The sequence below is a fragment of the Eubalaena glacialis genome, chromosome 10 (assembly GCF_028564815.1).
Source record: "Eubalaena glacialis isolate mEubGla1 chromosome 10, mEubGla1.1.hap2.+ XY, whole genome shotgun sequence".
Taxonomy (NCBI): domain Eukaryota; kingdom Metazoa; phylum Chordata; class Mammalia; order Artiodactyla; family Balaenidae; genus Eubalaena; species Eubalaena glacialis.
The window spans coordinates 50,013,892-50,035,286 of record NC_083725.1 but is presented as its reverse complement, the minus strand read 5'-3'; the positions used below and the strand labels follow the sequence as shown (position 1 = coordinate 50,035,286).

The following is a 21,395-nucleotide window of genomic DNA, read 5'->3' as shown; positions in this document are numbered from 1 at the left end:
CCCAATACATTTATTTAGGAGAATGACTTTGATATTGGGAATGTTAAGTGTGAAATTTAGTGGATGGTGGTAGCTTTTAGTTCTGTAATCAATTACTGAAGGCTATTAATGAAAGACATGGTGTGGGAAAACACTGTAGTAAATACTGGTACTATCGCTGGTAATGTTAGCTTATGTTGCAAAATTTCCTATCTTACTGCATGGATAGTGTTAAGTGGTATAAGGGAAAGAGATCTGTGAAACCTATTACAACTAGACATTTAGAAGGTTATCCTAGCATATTCTTTTTAAAGAAAGGTTATTAACTGAGTTACTGTACTGTTCATATTTCTTCATATTCTAATGAAGTGGGACACAATTTGGAGGGGAAGAGTGTCCCAGAACATCAAACTTCTATAGTAAGACAGAGAAAAGAAAAAACCCACAACACCAAAAATGTCACTTTCCTATTCCCTAAAATTCCAGGTAAGTGGCATTATTGGATCAGTTAAAAATCCTAAATAGCAAGTATGGAATGTCGGATGATGAAGTAAATCAGATTTAGACTTGGAAGTTTCATTAAAAGAAAAAAACCCCACAAAAACCTAGAGTCTATCTTATGACCTCTAAAGATGGTACAGAAGAATTATTTGATAACCGATTTTTCCTATCAGAGTCTAAAACTGCTTGACCTTAAAGGCTGTGGTATTACCTAGTAGTCAACTACTAAACAGGATTCCTTTGGAAGAATTCAGGGAGGAAAAGAGTAAATTGAGAGTCTTCCTCTCCTTAAGCAGGGTGCTTTTCCTTCTCTCCTTAGTGACTCAGGTCTTGACTTTTGCCTAAGGAGTGTGCTTAAAATAAGGCAAAAAATATTATTTAAAAAGGGGGGAGGGGGCTCCTATTTATCCCCTTTTTATTGTAGCAGAGAAGACAGTGGGACTTGTCAAAGTTAATCTGAGGGATATGTCACGTTTCAACTCTTTCCAATTCACCGCCTGTCAGCTACAGTTCTGAAGTATTTAGGGAATGAAAATGGACAGTTGTATGAATTCAGTGAGGATGAAACTTCAGGTCATAAGGTTTAAATTTTTCTTTCTACATATATCTGTCTCACCTACTAAATTGAGAATCTCTGGTGGACACAGACTACACCTTTTTCATATTTATATTCCTAATAAAAAACAGAATGGCTACCCACAACAGGTACTATACAAAATGCTGAAGGAAAGCAATCAAGACAAAAGCCCAAAAGTAAATAATTGATAACATAATGTTTAAGTACTAGACAGCAATCATCAAACACTAAGGACAATTAGAAAACAGGAAAATATATTTCAATCATGAATTCACCAAGTATCAGAAAGAGGCCCAAAGTTTAAGTTAATGGTTGCTAACCTCAAGTCCCTAATCTCCAAAGTGACTGAAAAGACAGTGATAACGGTGAACAGGCTAATTTCAACATTTTAGAAAGGCCAGTGGACACTGTGTATTTACCTATGATGACACTGCTGACCAAAACACTAAGTTTCTTTCTTTTTGCCCCAAACAATATCAGCTCAGTAGGGTAAGATTTTATACTGATAAGATGCTCTAATAGCAGTTGGGAAATATTTTCATTAAAAAGAGCTCTACGGGCTACTATTCCTGTGCCTCACCTCCATGCCCGCACCCACCACATACACACATGCAAAATTAAGTAAGTTTTTGACAAGAGCAAAAGGAAAAAAAGAGAATATCAGCAAGCAGAATACTCGTAGGCCGAATTGGAATAAGTCAAAGGCAGCGGTCCTCAGCCAACCCCTGCTCAGTCCTACCCACCCAACAGAGATCCTGTGGACTGACTACTCTAAATAAACCTACTAGTTATTCTGATTTAACAAGCTGACATATAATAAAGGAATTTTCAGAAAAATTACCTCTCGAACTTCATCATCTTCTTCATTCTTCTGTCTGCTTTCTCTGAAACGACGTACCTGGATTGTAACAGAATAAATCACAAACATGTTACAAACATGTCTGTTATATAAATATAAAACTGATTAACTGATGTTTTCCATTACAACATAAAACTCGGAAATTCAAGTATAGTTTTGTTTCACAAAAGATTAAAGAAGTCATATTTCCCCAGTGACTTATATTAAAAATTCAGAAATGCACTCTAAGAAAAATTGGCCCTAAGCAAAATGATATTACCTGCTGACCAAATGTTCCAAGTCATTGAAAAACAGCCTGTCGGACTGCAGAGGAAAAAATTCTAATGTCCTATGGGTGTTATACTTCAGTAAAAGAGCTAAAAACAAAAACCTCTCTTTTAATAGGTTTGAATTATTACATTACTCAAATCATTCTTGGGCACCTGGCTGCAAGTCATCCAGGAGGCTCTCTGAAATGGTATCTGAAGTGGGTGGGCCCCTGAAGATCCATTTTGCTAACAGTCAACCACCAAATGTTTGCTGTCTGCCAACCCTGGTCCTGGTGCCAGGAAGGATACAAAGCTTCCTTTTTTACTGGTTCCTGCTCACAAAGCTCTTATAATATAGTTATGTAGCTAGAAATAAACTCCATTTATTTAATAATTTACTCGGCAACATATTTACTGAGCCAAGCTACTATGTGCCAGGTGCTATTGTAGGAACTGAGAATACAATAATGAACAAAATGGTCAAGAATTCTGCCCTCCATGGAGCTTACAATCAGTATGTGCATGTGTGTGTGCATGTGTGTGTGTGTGTTACAAAATAAGAAACAAAATAAAAAGTTATGTTGTATTTTAGAAAGTATATAGGATCAAGTTAATTTACAGCTAGACTGAGAAAGCTCCATCCTTACCTCTGAGGAGCCTCTGGCATTCCCAGGGCCAAATTATTTACTGATGGATTTCAACCTGCATGAGCAGTTAGACAGCATGGTTTGATTATGTGACCAGAGAGGCATAAAAGACTTCCTGGAAACTTCTGCACAGATCTTGGTGTTCTGTCCCGGGTTTGCTGTGTGCATATAAGGACGTGAGAAACAGACGCCTGGTGTCTCTCAGATCCCTAATGCCTGCCTATACTCCTTCTCTTGCAGTACTGTTATCAGTTGCCTTTAAATAAAAACTTTTAAGTGAGTATGTTCAGTGGAGTCTTATGAGTCCTTTCAAATATGTGAACCTGTGAAATCTTTGCAAAAGGTGTTAAGTGCTCAGAGAAAAGTAATGCAGGAAGAGGGACAGAGAGTGCTGAGGAGAGGCTACAGGATGATCATCAAAGGCCTCACGGAGAAAGTAGCAAAGCAAGAAGGTAGCAAAGATTTTAAAAGGTAGGGAATGAACCTTGCAAATAACTGGGGAAAATCATTCCAGTCAAAGGAAAGAATATATGCAAAGGCACTGGGGCAGAAGCATGGTATGTTTAAGAAACAGTAAGGAGGTCGCTGGGCTGGAGCAGACATAAGGATGAAGAAGTAACAGAAACCACATTGAGTAAGGCCTTGGGAGCAACTGTAAGGACTTTTGTTTTTAGGCAGGAGTGACTTCATCTAAACTATGTTACGATCACCAACAGCCCAGCTGAGCTGAGGACAGAACAGAGTGTGGAAGAAAAGCTCAGACAGAAACAGGGAGACCAGTGTGGAGGCCACAGGAGTAATCTAGGTGAGAAATGGCCAGGCCTTGGACCACTGATAGAGATGAAGGTGGTGAGAAATAGTCACATTCTGTAATATATTCTGAAGGTAGAGTTAAAGGATTTCCAGACAGGATATAGGTGACAGAAAAAGAGGAGTCAAGGATAACTTCAAGGTTTATCACTTGAGCAAATGAAAGACTAGTGCTTCCACTAGAACCCTACAGGTAGAGCAGGGGCTAAGCTTCAGCAATTCAGACTGGGAATGTTGGAAGTTGGAGAGGTCTATTAAACATCCAAGTGGAAGGTCTAGCAGGTTGTTGGCTACATAAGTCTTGAGTTGAGAGGAGAGGTTTGGGCTAGACTTTTGAAAAGTCATCACCAGATGACAGTATTTAAAGCCAGGAAGCTGGGTGACAATACAAAAGGAATATGTAGATGAAGAAGGGGTCCAAGGACTGAGTTCTGGAGACTCCAACTTAAGAGGCTGGAGAGGTGAGAGGAATCAACAACAGAGATTGAGAATACACATACAATGAGCTGGGAAGAAAACCAGAAGAGTATGGAGCCCTAAAAGCCAATGGAAAAAAGGTTTTAAGAAGAGGTCAAGTGAGATTTAAGATGGAGAACGGACAATGGATTTAGCACTGGAGGTCATTGGTGCTTTGACAAGAGTAAATTCACTGGAATGAGGGGGTGGAAACCCCTGAATAGATGGATTTAAGAGAAAAATGAAGGCGAAGAATCTGGGCAGCAAATACAGAAAACTCTGTGAAGCAATTCTGCTATAAAAGAGGAAAAAAGAAACAGAATAACAGCGAAAGGGAAATAGGATCTAGGCTCCCGAGTCTTGTTGAAAGAAATAGCAGCAAGTTTGTTAAGATTCAGTAGAAGGGGAAAAATACAGGAATAATATATTTTTTTAAAGACGGCACAGCATGTAACAGTGCTCGAGGTGGCATGTGATATATCAAAAGCACTGAGTCATTCACAGAAGAGAAATGAGCGTCAGAGTAAAAATACCGAGCAGGCATTATGTGCCAGTGTACTGAGGGCTTACATGTATTCTTTTAATCCTCACAACAACCTTGAATGAAGTTCTATTATCCCCATTTCATAGATGAGGAAACTGAGGCACAGAGAGGTTAAATACTTCACTGACGGTTCCATAGCGAGTAAGGTCATTTGGTCTATAGTCCATACTCTTAGCCACCATGCTACACACACCCCCCCCCCCCCCCCCACACACACACACTCTCTCTCTCTCTCTCTCTCTCAAAAGTCATGATGTCACTCCAGGTGTGGATGATCATTTTGGGGAGTGGAGGGTGGGAAGGAGGGTTTGTTTGTTTTATTTATTTACTTTTTTAGAGCAGCTTGGGTTCACAGCAAAATTAAAAGGAAGGCACAGAGATTTCCCATATAGCCCTGTCCCATACATGCACAGCCTCCCCTGTTAATATCAACATCCCCCACCAGAACTGTACAGTTGTTATAACTGATGAACCGATACTGACACTCCATACTCCATATCACCTAAACTCCTTAAGGTTCACTCTTGGTGGTGTACATTCTATGAGTTTGGACAAATGTATAATGACATGTATACATGTATAACCCACCATTACAGTTTGATACAGAGTAGTTTTACTGTTCTAAAAATCCTCTGTGAATCCACCTTTTCATCCCCTTATCCCATCCCTGCCCAACCACTGATTTTTGTACTATGTCCATAGTTTTACCTTTTCTAGAATGTTACATAGCAGGAATCATACATTAAGTTACTTTTTCAGATTGGCTTCTTTCAGTTGGTGATAGTCACTTAAGGTTCCTCCATGTCTTTTAATGGCTTGATAGGTCATTTCTTTTTAGCACAGAATAATATTCCCTTGTCTAGATGTTTCACAGTTTACTTATTCATTTACCTACTGAAGTACATCTGTGTTGCTTCCAAGTTTTGGCAATTATGAATAAAGCTGCTATAAATATCATGTGCAGGTTTGTGTTTAGACATAAGTTTTCAACTCCTTGGGTAGATACCAAGGAGCACGACTGCTGGAGAGTATGGGAAGAGTATGTTTACTTTTATAAGAAACTGACAAACTGCCTTTCAAAGTGACTGCACCACTTTGCATTCCCACTCGCAATCTAAGAGTTCCTGCTGCACCACATCCTCACCAGCATGTGGTGTTGTCGGTGCTCTGGAATTTGGCCGTTCTGACAGGTATGTAGTGGCATATCTCCTTGTTTTAATTTGCATTTCCCTAATGACATAAGATGTAGAGAATCTTTTCATATGCTTACTTGCCAACTGACTACCTTCCTTGGTCTGGTAAGGTCTTTTGCCCATTTTTTAATTGGATTTTTAAATTTTCTTATTGTTGCATTTTAAGAGTTTTTGTATATTTTAGATAATAATCCCTCATCAAACGTGTCTTTTGCAACTATCTTCTCCCAGTCTGTGGCGTGTCTTCTCATTCTCTTCATGTTGTCTTTTGCAGAGCAAAAGTTTTTAATTTCAATGTAGTCTAGCTTATCAATTACTTCTTTCCTGAATCGTGCTTTTGATGTTGAATCTAAAAAGTCATCACCATATACAAGGTCATCTAGGTTTTCTCCTATGTTATCTCCTAGGAGTTTTACAGTTTTGCATTTGACATTTAGGGGGTATGGTCATGTTATATTTATGGCACTTGACTGACAAATCCACCCATGCTAAAAATTTACAAACCTAACACATCCAGAGCCACAGAGTAAGTAGTTTTAGAGTGTGGATTATCTGCCTTCCCTGTGAAAGCACCTGGCATTTAATATTACTGGTTGTACATTAGTTGACACCATAAGGCTTTAAAAGAAGCATGTTAAATGACTAAAAGCACAAAAATAAAAGTAAAAGGGAATGAGTTTTAAAAATAACATTTTGTTCTTCTGCTTAGAGGGAATTTGGAAAATACAGAAAACGATCCCCTAAAATCCCACTACCTGAGCATAACCACTGATAATGTTTGGAATATCTTCTTCCATTCTTTGCATACATGCACCCACTCACATATAAAATAAAAATAACTGGGATCACATTGTGTATAGTTTTACCTCTTTGGAATTCTTTTCCCACTTAACACTGAAAATACTTTTCCATGTTCTTCAAAAGTGTAATTTTTAATAGCCACATAGTATTCCATACTATGTATGTGCCAATATTTATTTTACCAAAACATTTCCAACTTTTCCCCACTGCAGATAACACTGACAGAAATTACTCGCCATTCTAATCTCTATCTCATTATTGTCTTAGGAAAATCTCCCAGGGCTGAGTTAAAGGACAAATCTTAAGCTTCTTGACATGCTTAAGAAGGCAAAAATGCTTTTCAGTGCAGCTATTCAAACTCTGATACTCCTACCAGTAGAGTACTAAATATCTTTCTCAAATTGTTGCCACTTTGACAGATAAAAAATACATTTAATTTGAGCTTCTTTGATTATCCTAGGTTAAATACCAGTTTCATATGCCTATTAGCCATTTATATTTCTTTTGTGAACCACCTATTCAGGTCCTCTGTTCATTATTCTATTGAAATGTTTAATATTCTTAAGATTAATAAGAGCCCTTTAATATAGTAAGAATATTAACCTTTTGTTCTGCCCACATACGAATATTTTCTCCATGTCGATACCTTCTAATTTTGTTTTTTGACAATTTGACAGGCAAACTTTTAGAAATTTTATGTAGTCAAATCTAAAGAGCTTTTCCTCTGCTTTTATGCACAGAGGGACTGCATTTCCTAGGTGAAATTCAAAATCTCAATCAAAACTTAATAAAAAATTGAAATAAGCAGACATTTTCGCCCTATGAAGTTCATTTTAAAGCACTTTCATGATCTTCAAGAGAAGATACTAGCTATGGGGAACAAAACTAACATTCACTGGGTATCAATCATATTTGAGACTGTGTTCTAGACACTTATTAGACATTTTCTAATTTAATCCTCACTTTATGATCTCAATTTATAGATGAGGAAACTAAACAAATCAGTGAAGTTAATTAGTGATTTACCAGAAAGAAACGTAGAGCTACTCTTAAGGAGAGACTATCTAAATAATAGATTTTCCACCCCAAATTAGTTACTCACCTCTTCATCGATTTTATCCTCTAGGGCATCAGTATGACGTTCTTTAAGAAATCGCTGTGTTTTTTCCAACTGATATTTCACTAATTCCTCTATGGCATCTTTTTCTTCCTTGTCCACAAATTCTTGTACTGCTTCACCCATTCCCCTTTCTGTTAGAAGTGAGAGCTGCACGTTCTGTAAGAGACATATAAATCACTGGATGCAGCATCTTCCTTACAAAACAATTCTGTATAAGCAAGGAAAATTACAGAATAATTTTACCAGAGAAAAAGACAAAAAAGTTATCTAGTTATTGGAGGGAAAACAAAGCAAAGCAAAATAAATCAATGGACGGTAATTAAGCCTATTGATAAATACTAAGGGCCAGAAAAAGCAAAGTAAAAACAAGAAACAGGAGTAGAGTACAGGACTGGTGAAAATGCAGAGGCCTGAGAGGCTGGGACATAGAGTCCAGAAATAGCAGCTGATGACTAAGAGAGCAGGTTAACCAGTGTGGTAGGCAGAAAAATGGCCCCTAAAGATGTCCACATCCTAATCTCTGGGACCTGTGAATATGTTACATGGCAAAGGAGAATTAAGGTTACAGATGGAATTAAGGTTGCTAAGCAGCTGGCTACAAAACTGGGAGATTATCAGGGACTATCCAGGTGGGCCCAGTGTAATCACAAGCATCCTTGAAAATAGAAGAGGGAGGCCGAAGAAGGGAGTCACAGAGAAGTATCCGGGGAAATGATGGCCAGACAGATCCAGCGTTGCTTGCTTTGAAGATGGAAGAAGGGAGCCCAGAGCCAAGAAACACAGGTACCTCCAGAAGCTGGAGAAGATGAGGAAATGGAATCTTCCCTACAGCTTCCAGAAAGGAACACAGCCTTGACAACACCTCAGTTTTTGTCCAGTGAGACCAGTGTCTGGTTTCTGACCTACAAAACTGTAAGGTAATAAACCTGTGTTGTTTTAAACCACTAAGTTTGTGGACATTTATTCCAGCACCTATAGGAAGCTAATACAACCAGAGGATCTCAAAGGGGCATATACCCACAAAAATAAGAATAGCTTCACCATCCAGTGGCTTATTAATAAAGTAACTCTGAAATTACATCCAGATGCAAGAAAATTAAATCCTGGATTCAGACTTAGGTAGTAGCGATAAAAAGAAAGAGGATAACAGCATTGACAATAACAGCCACAATAATAACAATATTAATGACTGACATTAATTAAGCACTTATTTTTCTTGATACATATTAACTATAAATGAATGTAATTGTTACCCGGCTTACTTCATGGAGACATTCTGAGGATTCATTTTGTTTAAACTATCTATTACACATATCTTAAATTAAAATCTGTTATTATAAGATAGCCATTATCCAAACTGAGAACTGTAACTAAGAAATTACCTTCTCTGCGGTTTGAAAATACTGTTTCACAAGGTCTTCTACCCTTAGAGTTGTTCCTTCTGAAGGTTTTGTGATGAACTTCCCAAAGTTGATCTCTTCTCCTAGAAAAAAGAAGTCCATGAAAAAAAAAAAGTAGCAGTTTCTCTTTTAATGTTAAAGTGCCCAAACTCACTGAAGGTTGCTGTCAGTGAAGGAGGTATGGCCAAACTTTATCAACTGTCAGTTTGCTCAACCCAGTAAATTTTGAGGCAAAAACATGTCATTTTTGCTAATATCTAGAGTCGTTTCCCCAAGGTCTGTATTTCTTTTCCAAATCTCCAAGTAGTATGTCTCTTGGAGCTGTTCTCACAGAGTGGTCCACAGATCTCTGGGAGTCCCCCATACTGGTTCAGGGGGCTTAAGGTCAAATGTACTTTCATAATAATACTAAGACGTTATTTATCTCTTCCACCGTATTGACATTTGCACTGATGACACAAAAGCAGTCATGGGTAAAACTGCCGGTGCCTTGGGACGAGTCAAGGCAGTGTCTCTGAGTACTACTGAGAGTCATCACTTCGTACTCACAGTTCAAAACAAGACAAAACAAAAAGCCAGTTTCACATAAGAATGTCCTTGATGAAACAGCAAAAATTATTAATTTAATTAAATCTTGGCCATTAAACACGTATCTTTTTAATATTCTGTGAGACAAATGGGAAGTAGGTTTAAAGCACATTTGCTGTATTCCTAGGCAGGATGGCTGTCTCAAAAAACAGCAGGTACAGAATAAAAAGAATACTGGGCAAGAAGTCAAAAAGCATAGGGTCCAGTAGGTGCTCTGCTCATAACCTTTGTCAGGGAAATGAATATTAACTGTCTAGCACATGTGTGACCTGGTGTGGAAAACACAATGATAAAATGACAGGATGCCGCCCATAATAGCAAATGATTACAATACAAGATGGTAAGTGCTACAACAGAGGTAAGAACAGAATATATGACACTCAGAGAAGAAATAAATTAATTCGTCTCAAAGAAGGCTGAAAATAACATGCAGATAGCAAACGCAGTTATCATTTGACTCAAGACTTGCACTGCAACTAAGAAGTCTGCATGCCGCAACTGAAGATCCTGCATGCTACAACAAAGATCCCGCGTGCCATGACTAAGACCCGGCGCAGCCAAAAATAAAAACAAATAAATAAATTAATTAAAAAAAAAAAAAAAAAAGACTTGCAGAATGAATAAGACATACTAAGCAAAAAAGGAAAAAGAAAAAGTATTTTAGGCAGAGGGAAAAGTTTATGCAATGGCTTAGAGGGTAAAGAGGCACAAAGTTCAGTGTGCCTCTTACAAAGTGGTGAGGACAAGTGAATAGAAATCTTTTTTGAATTTCAAGACAGGAGAATTAATATTACTTCATAAATATGATTACTATATTCTACTATGCCAGACACTATGTTAAGACCATTTACACACAGTATATCATCTGATCCTCACAACAATCCCGTGAGGCAGGCACAGTTATTATCCTGATTTTGTAGACAAGAAAACAAAACATCAGAGATTAAGTAATTTGCATGATGTCACACATGTAGTTAAAGTAGCAGAGCTGGCCAAAACAACAAACAATTTCATGCTTTCAATAAGATATACAAAAGGGTCATTGTTTCCATTCAGCAATTAATGTTTAAACAAAAAAGGGATCATCAGAACAAAACTGACAATGGATGAAACTCAAGTAACATAAGGTACTAGGTTCTATACTCCACATTCTCACAAATGCTACACCCCAAAAATTCAAGGAATTGATAAGGATGGACAATTAAAGTAAATCACCATCAGTAAGTAACTAGCTAAAATTCATAGCATAAAAATATCATTCTCTGATATGGATTTTTCCCCCCTAAAACAGTATTCTATGAGCTCCATTTAAATATCCAAATGACTGTTTCAGGCTGAATTAACAGCACACACCATTGTGATCACAATTTCACTATGAAAAACAGAAGCCCATTAAATCGGGGTTAATAAAAATCAAGGTAGCGTACATGTAAACAAGGGCCGTATTTTTCTATGAAAATTCTGACTCGATAGCTCTAAGGAGATGAGCCTCTGTATTTAAAAGGACCAATACTTCTTAAGAAGAAGCACTGTTTCAGTCAGATGACCTGTTTTTGATAAATGCTAAAATAAGGGCAATTAGTTTTTATGAACTTTAATTGGAAATTAATTATCTGATCATCAGAAACATCAAACTTAAGCCCTTAAGTACATATCTTTTTAATATTCTGGGACACCTCTTATTTCAAAAGACTGGAGTCTTCTTAAATCACTGTACACTGTAAAGTTGGAATATTTAGCCCTGCAAAATTTGAGAGTATGTTCTCTGAACATTAATAATGTATAGTAAATAATAGATATTTAAACACTTTATCTCTAAAGTGTGTTGTTAATCAGCAGCACGTTTTAAAAAAACTACGAAAGGCTTCATTTCTTTATTGATATCCACAAGTTTACAAATGATCACTATCTAATTTTTAGAAGAGATTTAATTATTCCAACTATCAGTTTATTTGTCTGAGATATTAGAAAGAATCATAATAAAACATTTTCCATTATTGTTTTATTGTTTTATACTTTTACTAGAGATTGATATATGTGAAGCCTATAAGAGCATTTTTTAATTTGTAAAGATAACTAGCTTACCCGTGTCTTCCTTTTGCTCTCTACGCCTGAAAAAATGGATAACATCTTTTGGATTAGCTACCCGGTCCACAAATTTCTGGCTAAAGCGAAGAACACTGAACGGTTCAAAGCCTCCACTATAGTCCACCTGGAAATACAGAATAAGCTATGAAGGCTAGGGAACAACAGATCACCAATTTCAGTATTCATGTTTATGTGTAATACTTTTAAGTTAATATGTTAATGTTCCACAATTCATTTTAAAGATCATTATGATGTTATACCATTTATTCTACTGAGAAAATAAAACTTCAAAGGTTTACGCTTACGCAGAACATTGTCTGATGGAATCAAGATACAGTAAGAATTCCCACAATGTCAGAAAATTACATCTCCCCATGATAAAATTAGCAGTCTAGGTACCAGGAATATCATCTGAAAAGGATGTGAAATTTCTAAACAAATTTTTTTAAACTTTTAAAACAGAAGGAGATTCTCTACCAAAACAAAATGCTGGCCCCAGATGCATTTGTTAATTGGTCTATCATGTAGGGATAAGCTTTTACACTAGACAAAAATAAATGCTGGGAAAATCCATGGAGGAAAAGAAGCTAGTCTGTGAGCTTTGAGAAATGATCACCTTCCTTCAAAACACAGTACAGTCATCCCTCAGTATTCACGGGGGATTGGTTCCAGGATCCCTAAGAACACCAAAATCTGTGGATGCTCAAGTCCCTTATTATAAAATGGTGGAGTTCAATCAGCCCTCCATATCCGTGGATGTGGAAGTGCAGGTACAGAGGGCCGACTGTTTCTATTTATAAAAGAACTAATAATTGCTCTCAAGGCAGGCTCTTTCTAAAGAAGTCTATAGTGGTACCAAGCTCTTTACAAAGAAAAATACTACATCTCTTTCTAAGAGATATAATCGTTCTCCTAAACTAGCTGTTCTCGAAGTATGCTCGGGGAATCAGCATTGTACCACATCACCAGCCTTTCCAGATTACTCCTAACCTCCACCCCACTCTTCATCACACTTAGCACTAGCTAAGATTTTGTTCATGTATTCGGTATTTGTTTCTTGTGTCTCTCCTCACACCTCCACCTCCTGTAACCCTCGTCTATTTTACCATCGCTGTGGCCCTCCTCCCCGGCCACCAGCATGCAGAAAGAAGGTACTCAACATACATTTGTTCACTGCATTAGTGAATCAGTGAGCGTCCTCTAGCCAACACAATGTACTTCTGGAATACTACTTACGTGAAAATATTTGTTCTTTTGTTTCCTTAATGAATTAATAATTTAGTGTGTTTAGAAAAAGGAATGCCAATTTTCAATTTAAGTCTGGTTGGTTCTAATGGTATCAGGCAGACATAGATGAGGAACATGGGACCTTCTGCCCTGATAAAGAGAACTATGTGGTTCCCCCAAAGCAACTATGTTTCTGTTACCCAGACCATCTCTACAGCTGCTGCCATGTTCTAAAACAGAAAATGCCAAATGCTCAAGCTATTGGGCCTCCCCAAAACTCTTCAGACATTTTTAACAACTGTACTCCAGCCTAGTTTTATTTGTAATTTTCTGCTCCTAAAAGTCGCAAAACTCGTTCACTAAGCAAACTTTACTGAGTGTCCACAATGTGTAGGCACTCTGCTAAGGGCCAGGGGTACCACCGTAAGTAAAACAGCACCTTGGTTGTGAAGAAATTCACAGGCTGACTGGGAAGATAAACTATGTAAAGAAGTAATTGCAAGCAGAATGTGATGGTGCTGTCAGACGTATGTACACTGTGCAGTGCAGCCAAAAAAAAAAAACTTTAAAAAAATATTTAATAAAATATTATTACATATATACATATATATAACATTTTATTACATCTTCTGATAGTGAGATGTAATAAAGCCATTCTCTTTCTTGGCAAACTCAAAAAAAAAAAAAAAAAAAGAAGTATGTACAAAGCAGACTGAGGACACAAAGGAAGAAGGAACGACTCTGAAGGGAAGTCAAGAAAGGCTTCTTTTGAAGAGGGGAAGCTTTAAGTGGGTGTTAAAGGGGATATTACGAAAGAAGGAGAGAAGTGCATTCCATGCAACAGGATCAGCATGGGCAAACGTTCCAAAGAGTGAAATAAACTCCACTGGGACTAGGAAAACAGCAACTTTTAGTCCAGTATAACTGGAGCTTAGGAGGCGCTGGCAGGAAATGAGGTAGAAGCAAAGAGGTGGGTTTAGACCAGGTCATATAAACCCTCTGAATGCCATGCAAGAGTTTAGATTTGTTCCTGTTAGAGCTAGGAAATCATTAAGTTGTTTTCAGCAGGAAAGACATGCAAGATCGTATTTTCCAAAGATGATCTTGGCATTAGTGTGGAGAGGCTAGAGGTGGGGAGAGGGGGAAACTGGAGGCAGAGTCAGACAGTCGGCTACAGGCCAAGTAAGAATCAGGCCTCAGCTACAGCAATGACAACGGGATAGAGAGAAGGGGCCAGATTACTAAATTCATTTAGATCTTGTAAATCTATGAAGTACAACCAAGGGACAAGAGATCCAGTGGCTCAAGGTCATATAGCTAGTGGCAGAGCCAGAAGCAAACCTAAGCAGTCTGGTTCTAGAATGTACTCTTTACCTTCACACTCTGTGTCCCAGGGCTTCTCAAATTTTAATGTGCATATAAATCTCTTGGGGATCTTGTTAAAATGTAATTCAGTGGGGTTAATGTGGAGCCTGAGATTCTGCATTTTTAAGAATTTTCCAGGTGATGCCAATGTTGCTGGTTTGAGGGCCGCACCCCTTAAGTACAAGGCTTTAGAAGGACTCTTGGACCTCAACAAGGAGGTCTAAGCTGGAGGTCAAAATTTGGGAGTCGTCATTCTATAGGTGACCATATGCCTAGACTGAACAGAGGGCTAACTGAAAGATAGGAAGGGACAAACATCATTCGTAGTAGAGAATGCCAAAGAGTGATTCAGTAAGATGACAAAAATCTACTGGATTTGACAATTGAAGGTCATCTTTTCCACCTGAGATGGTGGGGTCAGAGCCTTGATTATAGTGGATTGAGGAAGAGAATATTACATGAGCAATATAGACAATGCATTTTTTTGAAAGAAAATCAGAAAGGGCAGGAGCTAGGAGAAGGGAAAGGCAGGGGGCAAAAAAAAAAAATCTGTTGTTATTTGTTTGTTTGTATATATCATGATAGAAAAGGTAAGCAGGCTTATAGGCACAGGAAACACTTCAATTTCTTAGACTTTTCTAATACTCTCAAATACTTATCAATTCTTTCCACATATTTATCAAGCACTTGTTATGTGTCAGGAACTGTTCTGGGATCTTTGGATACATTAGTTAAGAAGATTCACAAAGTTCCGTGCTTCTACAGAGCTGATAGTTTTGTAACTGAGGACAAACAATAACCAAAATAAATAAATTGGGTGTTGTAGGTTAGGAGGATGTGCTGTGGGAAAAAAAGAAAAGAAAAAGTAGAGAAGGGAAGTGAAATCAGGAGTGTTGGAGAGAGGGTATGGGGGTTGTAATCTTAATTAGGCTGGAGCCCACTGAGGTGACCACTGAGGTGACATCTGAGCAGATCTGGAGGAGGTGAGAGCATGTCTGATGCATCTGAGGAATTACAAGAAGGCCAAGTGTCTGGAAGGGAGGGAGAGAAGGGAACAGTAAACGATGAAGTCAGAGAGCACAGCCAACGTATCAAATAAAATAGACTATTTAGAAAATGAGAAAAATAAGAGGAAAAAAAACACCAAACCTATCAAAATGAAACTATGATTAAATCAAATCCTGGCTGCTTTATTATTTTTTCCACCAATGATGACTGCTCTTTTTACTATACGTACTCTCTTTGGTACTTTTCCAAAAAAATCCATGTAAACTGTACAATACTCTCCTCTGAAAATCAATAAAGTTGAATTTATCTAAAGAGGACTTACTCGCAGTCGTATAAGAGGCTTCTCTGGCTGTCGAGAATTTCCCAGACGTTCCCGTTCTGCATTTTCAAGCATTTCTTCAATCTCAAAATAAAGATATTGTCATGTCTAGGGGGAAGAGGTACTACCGGCTGGCATCTAGTGGTTGAGGTCAGAGAGGACTTGTAAAAATCCTACCATGCACAGAACAAGCTCCCACAACAAAGTGTTACCCACTAAAATGTCAATTGTGCCAAGATTGAGAGACCCCGGGCTTCCTGACTAGGCCAAGACAATCCATTCATTTTCCATCTCCCTGGCCTCAGAGATTGGGTTCAGGGACAAGTACATGACCTCAGTCCAGGGAAACTCAGTGCTAGGGGTTTATTTGGAACTACTGGGAAAAAATGATTCTTTCAGCTGTAAGGACAATGTAAGTCTGTGGGCCACCACGTGAAAATGCCTTCCTTATAGCGAAGCTTAAGACAGAAACCATCAGACTGGGTGGCACAGAACTAGACACAGAAACAGAGAAAACTACAGTCTTAATCTGAGCTTCTGGATCTAGTCATTCTGAAACCAGCAAACTCTTAAACTTTCCAGTTATATGAGTTACATGTTGCTAGTAAGCTGTGACACTGGGCGAGTTACTTTATCTAAGGTTCAGCTCCTCTTTCTATAAAATGTGTATGGTAGACTCTACCTACCTATAGCATCGTTCAGTGGATTAAATGCAAAATGCTGTCAACGGTGTCCAGAATATATACGCCGCCAATGAATATCAGTGATAATTATCATTATCATTATCATGATTTTTATAAGAATAAAACGCAAAGCAGAAGAGCCTATACAGCATAAGAACTGAATAAGTGTCAGTAATTAATGTTATTAAGCTGTCAAGTTCCATATTATTAAATGCATTCACCCAACTTCATAGTGGCTCTAGAATTTCCGTAGTGGTTTAGGGATGGCAATCTGCATGGTGGGAGGTATGGGACTTACAATGAAGTGACAAGGTGCATAGCACACATTTTAAGATTTTATTTGGAGGGAGATTTCAGGGTGAAAGGGATGTGTGATAGAGATTATTAGCGCAATGGAGATTATTAGAGAGGCTAAGGCTCTCCTCATCTACCATAACATCCTGCCATTCTCCAATCAAAGCCACTGCCTGCTTTCATTAATAAAATGAACAAATTATTGAATCAGAATAAAAAGAGAGAAAAGATTACATATATGTTTTTGAGAAGGAGGAAAGGATCTGGGAGAGGGGCTTAATTAAACAAAGTTTCTTCTATTTATAACATTCCTCCCTCTGGAAGACGTTAGTTTTTTGGGTTTTTTTTTTTGATGTGGACCATCCTTAAAGTCTTTATTGAATTTGCTACAATATTGCTTCTGTTCTATGTTTTTGGTTTTTTGGCCACCAGGTATGTGGGATCTCAGCTCCCTGACCAGGGATTGAACCCGCTCCCCCTGCCCTGGAAGGCAAAGTCTTAACCACTGGACTGCCAGTGAAGTCTCTATTAAAAAAAAAAAAAAGAAAAAAATTTGATACAACTGAACTCATTTATAAAACAACAGTGGTTCCTCACAGGCTTCATGAGAATGTAACAAATACAATGACTTCCCTCTACTCTACTGAAGTATTTAATTCAAGGTAAATAACCTCTCAACTAAAGTAGATCTCACTGACCTTTATCTAGAAGAATTACCTTCTCCAAGCAGAAGCTTTGTATGACTTGGGTTACTTTAGGATTATCGGGGTTAAAAATGTCTGGATGATCAGCCAGAACAACATCCTCCATGAAAAACTGCCGCACTGTGTGGAGAGGAATTTTCTGCATGTTCATCTTCCTTCCTTTAATACGCAGCAAACCAACGTGTCTGAAATGAGGAGGGAAATGAAAGCATAGTCACATTGTAAACTTCCTCAGGAAAATGTGCACATCAAAACTATCATATTTCTAAATTTCTACAAAGTATTTATAAAAATCACACCCTTAAAAAGTGTTTTTAGTAATTTAATCTTAATGTTGTATCACAGGAAAAAACTTAAACATTCTTCTTCCCCAAAATAAAATCCATTTCATACATCATTTTCCCTACAGTACTCTAACTTAAAATTTAATTAATAAAAATATTAGCCTTGAATTGGCCTAATGAGCAGCAAAATCATTAATATCATTGGGATCTTCTCCTGGTGAAAATAGCTTAAAGTCTGGGCAAACAGTAACACTGTATTGAATGATCAATCTTTATGAATAAATCTATCATATAAATAACAGCATCATCAGTACCTTGAGCCTCTGAGATGGTTAGACTATCACAGCACATTTTTTTTAATTGATTTAAAAACTATAATAATTACTCACTTCTTTACAGCTTCTCCTGGGGAAAGAGAAGTGACCACTGAGCTTCCAGGTTGTGATACGTAAAAGAGCTGTTGTTCATTTTTGGTTGGGGCTATTTTACACTCATGTTCATGGCCCCAGATAACAAGATCAATGAAGTCATCCAAAAACTGTTCTGGAATGAAGTTAGTACTTCCGTGTTTACTCCTATGCCAAGATTTTAAAAAATAAATATTATAAATGTCCAGAGATATAGAAAAACTTCATAATAAGTAAGTCTGTATAGATCTTTCTTTCTCCATTAACTAAAGATTTTATTACATCCCTTCTATACACCAGAAACGTTCAAGGGATTGGGGATGCAAAGACAGTATCTAATTCCTGCCCTCAAAGGGTTTACAAACTTGCAGGACACAGACAAGTAGAAGCCTCAAAAGAGAAAGCAGTCAATTCTACATACAGAGGCAGATCACGAAAGGCTTTAGAGAGGAATAACTCCCCCTACGGGAAAGTCAGAAAAGCATGAGCTCTAAAAATAGTAAAAACCTATAAATTGGTCTGAGTGTATACCAGAGTACAGAAAATGGGAAGTGAGTTTAGTCTAAGCTTTGTAAAATAAAGTCAAAACTCTAAATATGTCCCATCATTTTTTTAACATGTTTCTTTTACTGACTATAAAAATAATGAGAATGTCAGTCTTACACAGAGATGAGAGTTTTCAATATTAAATAAAATATTGTATGAATATGTGATTTTCAAACTCTCATTTTATACCTAGATTAGCTGCTATTATTAAAAGATACGTGAAAACCCAAAGAGAGGAAGACAAAAAAAAAAGTTTTCCCTAATACTGATTTATATCACTGAGAATTTAAGTAAGAGTGTTCAAATACTTCAACCAGCATTCACTTAAGGACAACTGACATTCATTCATTGAACAAGTATTTACTGTGTGTCTACTATGTGTCAGGTTTCCCAGGTCTCTTCTAGAGACTGAAGACATAGCAGTGAACAAAGTCCTTGCTCTAGTGGGGGAAATTAGCAATAATACAATATGTTTACGTATATGCATACACACACACACACACACACACACATATATACATATACATATATATATATAATTTGTCAGGTAGTGACAGGTGCTATAAAGAAAAATAAAGGGAAAAATTACATGGAAAAGGGAGGCTACTATACAAAGGGTGGTCAGGGAAGGCATCTCTGACAGGAGACAAATGAGCAGAGAACTTAGAGGAGGGACCAGGAGTGCATGGGAAGAAAGTCCTAGGCAGAGGGATGAGCTGATGGCAGAGGTGCTGACGTGGGAATGTATTCAGTGAGTTCAAGATCAGCAAGGAGACCAGCGTGGCTAAGCAGAATGAATGCAAGGAAGAGCAGGAAGTGAAATCAGAGAAGCTCATGTATCTAGGAATATTTATGTAAAAAACATTTTTATGTAAAAAACGTTATGATCCTATCACAATTACTGAAGAAATGCAGAATAACTCAAATACGACATGATGTAACTATGCTTTAATGGAGCACTGGAAAAGGGAAGATTATGCTGGTGGGCTGACTCTGATTTGTGACCTAGAAGCTGATCAAAACATCTTTGTGGAAATATTTTGCATGACAAAATTGCTCAGGAGAAAGAGAAAGAAACTGGTCCACATATAGAAACAAATGGAAAATAAAGTAAAATGTAAAAGGCTCCAGAATTCTCGATTAATATGAGAAAACCTGTTTTTTATAAGACCCTGAAAACAGTAACAAAAGAAGTACCTAAGAATGCAGAGGATGACAAATGAACCTAACAGCATTACAAAAAAACTATTATAACCACAATGAAGGGGTAAGGGAAAAGGAACTGACCGAAGTAACTTTAGAAAGTGGTGTTTCTGACTAGATATAGTAAGGCTAAGGTCTAAAATAACATACAAACACTGTACCCTAGCTGGCAAATTTGTTTCTCACAGGGCTATGGGTCAGCAATTTTGAAATTACTTTGTTATGTCAACCAGTATTGAAAAAAATAAGTAAACATACCGTAGATAATACAATCGAGGTTTCTAACTGTTAGAGAAAGAAGTCACAAATAAGAAAAGACAAAAATGAATCCTGTAGGGCTGGATTCAAATCAGTATGAACTCGTGCTTCTTTTTTTTTTTTTTTTTTTAACACATGTATACATACAGACATGTATGCATGAATTAGTGAATATACATATATTTCTTTAACTCTAGTCATGAGGGCTAAGAGACCCACAGTAGCAATAAGCACATTTAGTGGCCATATCTGGGTTTCTAAATACCACTCTCCAATAAAAGCAATTAGGGCTCCTTGGAAAAGTGGCTGATTCCAGGGCTTGAGGAGAAAAATACAAGATGAGCCTGGAGCATCTTGTGGTACTAGAAGGTTAAGGACATGCTCAAAAAACAAAAAGGAAGAGGGTATGTTGAAAGGACATAGAAGCCAATGTAAAAAAGCTCCCAACGGTCAGAGTTGAAACAACCTGAGCAACAAAAACAACAACATCAAAAAATTAAAGTATTGGATTATAACTCAAAGAATTAAATAAATATCCTTGAGTCCACAGTAACATAAATAAATGAAAGAATGAATAAGTAAATAAATGAGAAGGGACAAATTTTCCTAACAGAAGAATTTCAATTAATAATTATAAAAAGAATGAGGGAAAAAAAAAAATCAGAAACAACACCACAGTATTAATTGCTGGAAACAAGATCCACCAATGGATGCTAAAATTTGTGGGCAAAAGTTTAAGTTGAAACAGGATGTTCACATAGTCTCAATGTATTTTTCCCAAAATATTTATTAATTACAAAGTAGAAAATGGGACCTTTACAGGGGAGAAACCTGGTCTACACCACCTTAATTGAATGATCAAGATTATTAACATCACCAGTAACCAGCCATACCAACATTATACTACTCATTCCCCTTACCAATGCTGCCATTCCAAACTTTCATTCTGGCTTGGAATCGCTGATAATTGTTCCTTCTGGCTTATCCCTACCTTGGGAAAGTACAAAGTGTAGCAGAACTGGAAAGCCCTCAGCAAGAGAAGGAACAAACTCCCAGTTTTGTTATATGGAGACCACACATATCAAAACTCTGGACTGCTCCTCCTTTAACTCACACTGTTTATTCAAGAATATACATAAGGCAACATAAGACTGTCCCCTAAAGCCTTTCTTTCACCTAGTACCAGTGATGGGTAAGTACCAGAGTATTCTGCTGTCAATAAATATCTGTTCAATAAATAATAAATGATATAATCAGGCCCCAAATCCCTTTAGATTCTTCCTTAA

The 21,395-nt window shown here is 37.4% G+C and overlaps 1 protein-coding gene across 2 annotated transcripts in view; it reads right to left on the bottom strand.

Annotated features, from left to right (window-relative positions):
• MRE11 (MRE11 homolog, double strand break repair nuclease) overlaps positions 1 to 21,395 on the bottom strand; it is a 69,298-nt gene that overhangs the window by 25,214 nt on the left and 22,689 nt on the right. For both annotated transcript variants that reach the window (XM_061202694.1, XM_061202695.1), the window contains exons 8-14: positions 18,085 to 18,270; positions 17,425 to 17,596; positions 15,734 to 15,814; positions 11,809 to 11,935; positions 9,118 to 9,218; positions 7,718 to 7,891; positions 1,899 to 1,955 (exon numbers count right to left, since the gene is read on the bottom strand). In XM_061202694.1, the coding sequence (XP_061058677.1) occupies positions 1,899 to 1,955; positions 7,718 to 7,891; positions 9,118 to 9,218; positions 11,809 to 11,935; positions 15,734 to 15,814; positions 17,425 to 17,596; positions 18,085 to 18,270 (898 nt within the window). The remainder of the gene's footprint in view (positions 1 to 1,898; positions 1,956 to 7,717; positions 7,892 to 9,117; positions 9,219 to 11,808; positions 11,936 to 15,733; positions 15,815 to 17,424; positions 17,597 to 18,084; positions 18,271 to 21,395) is intronic.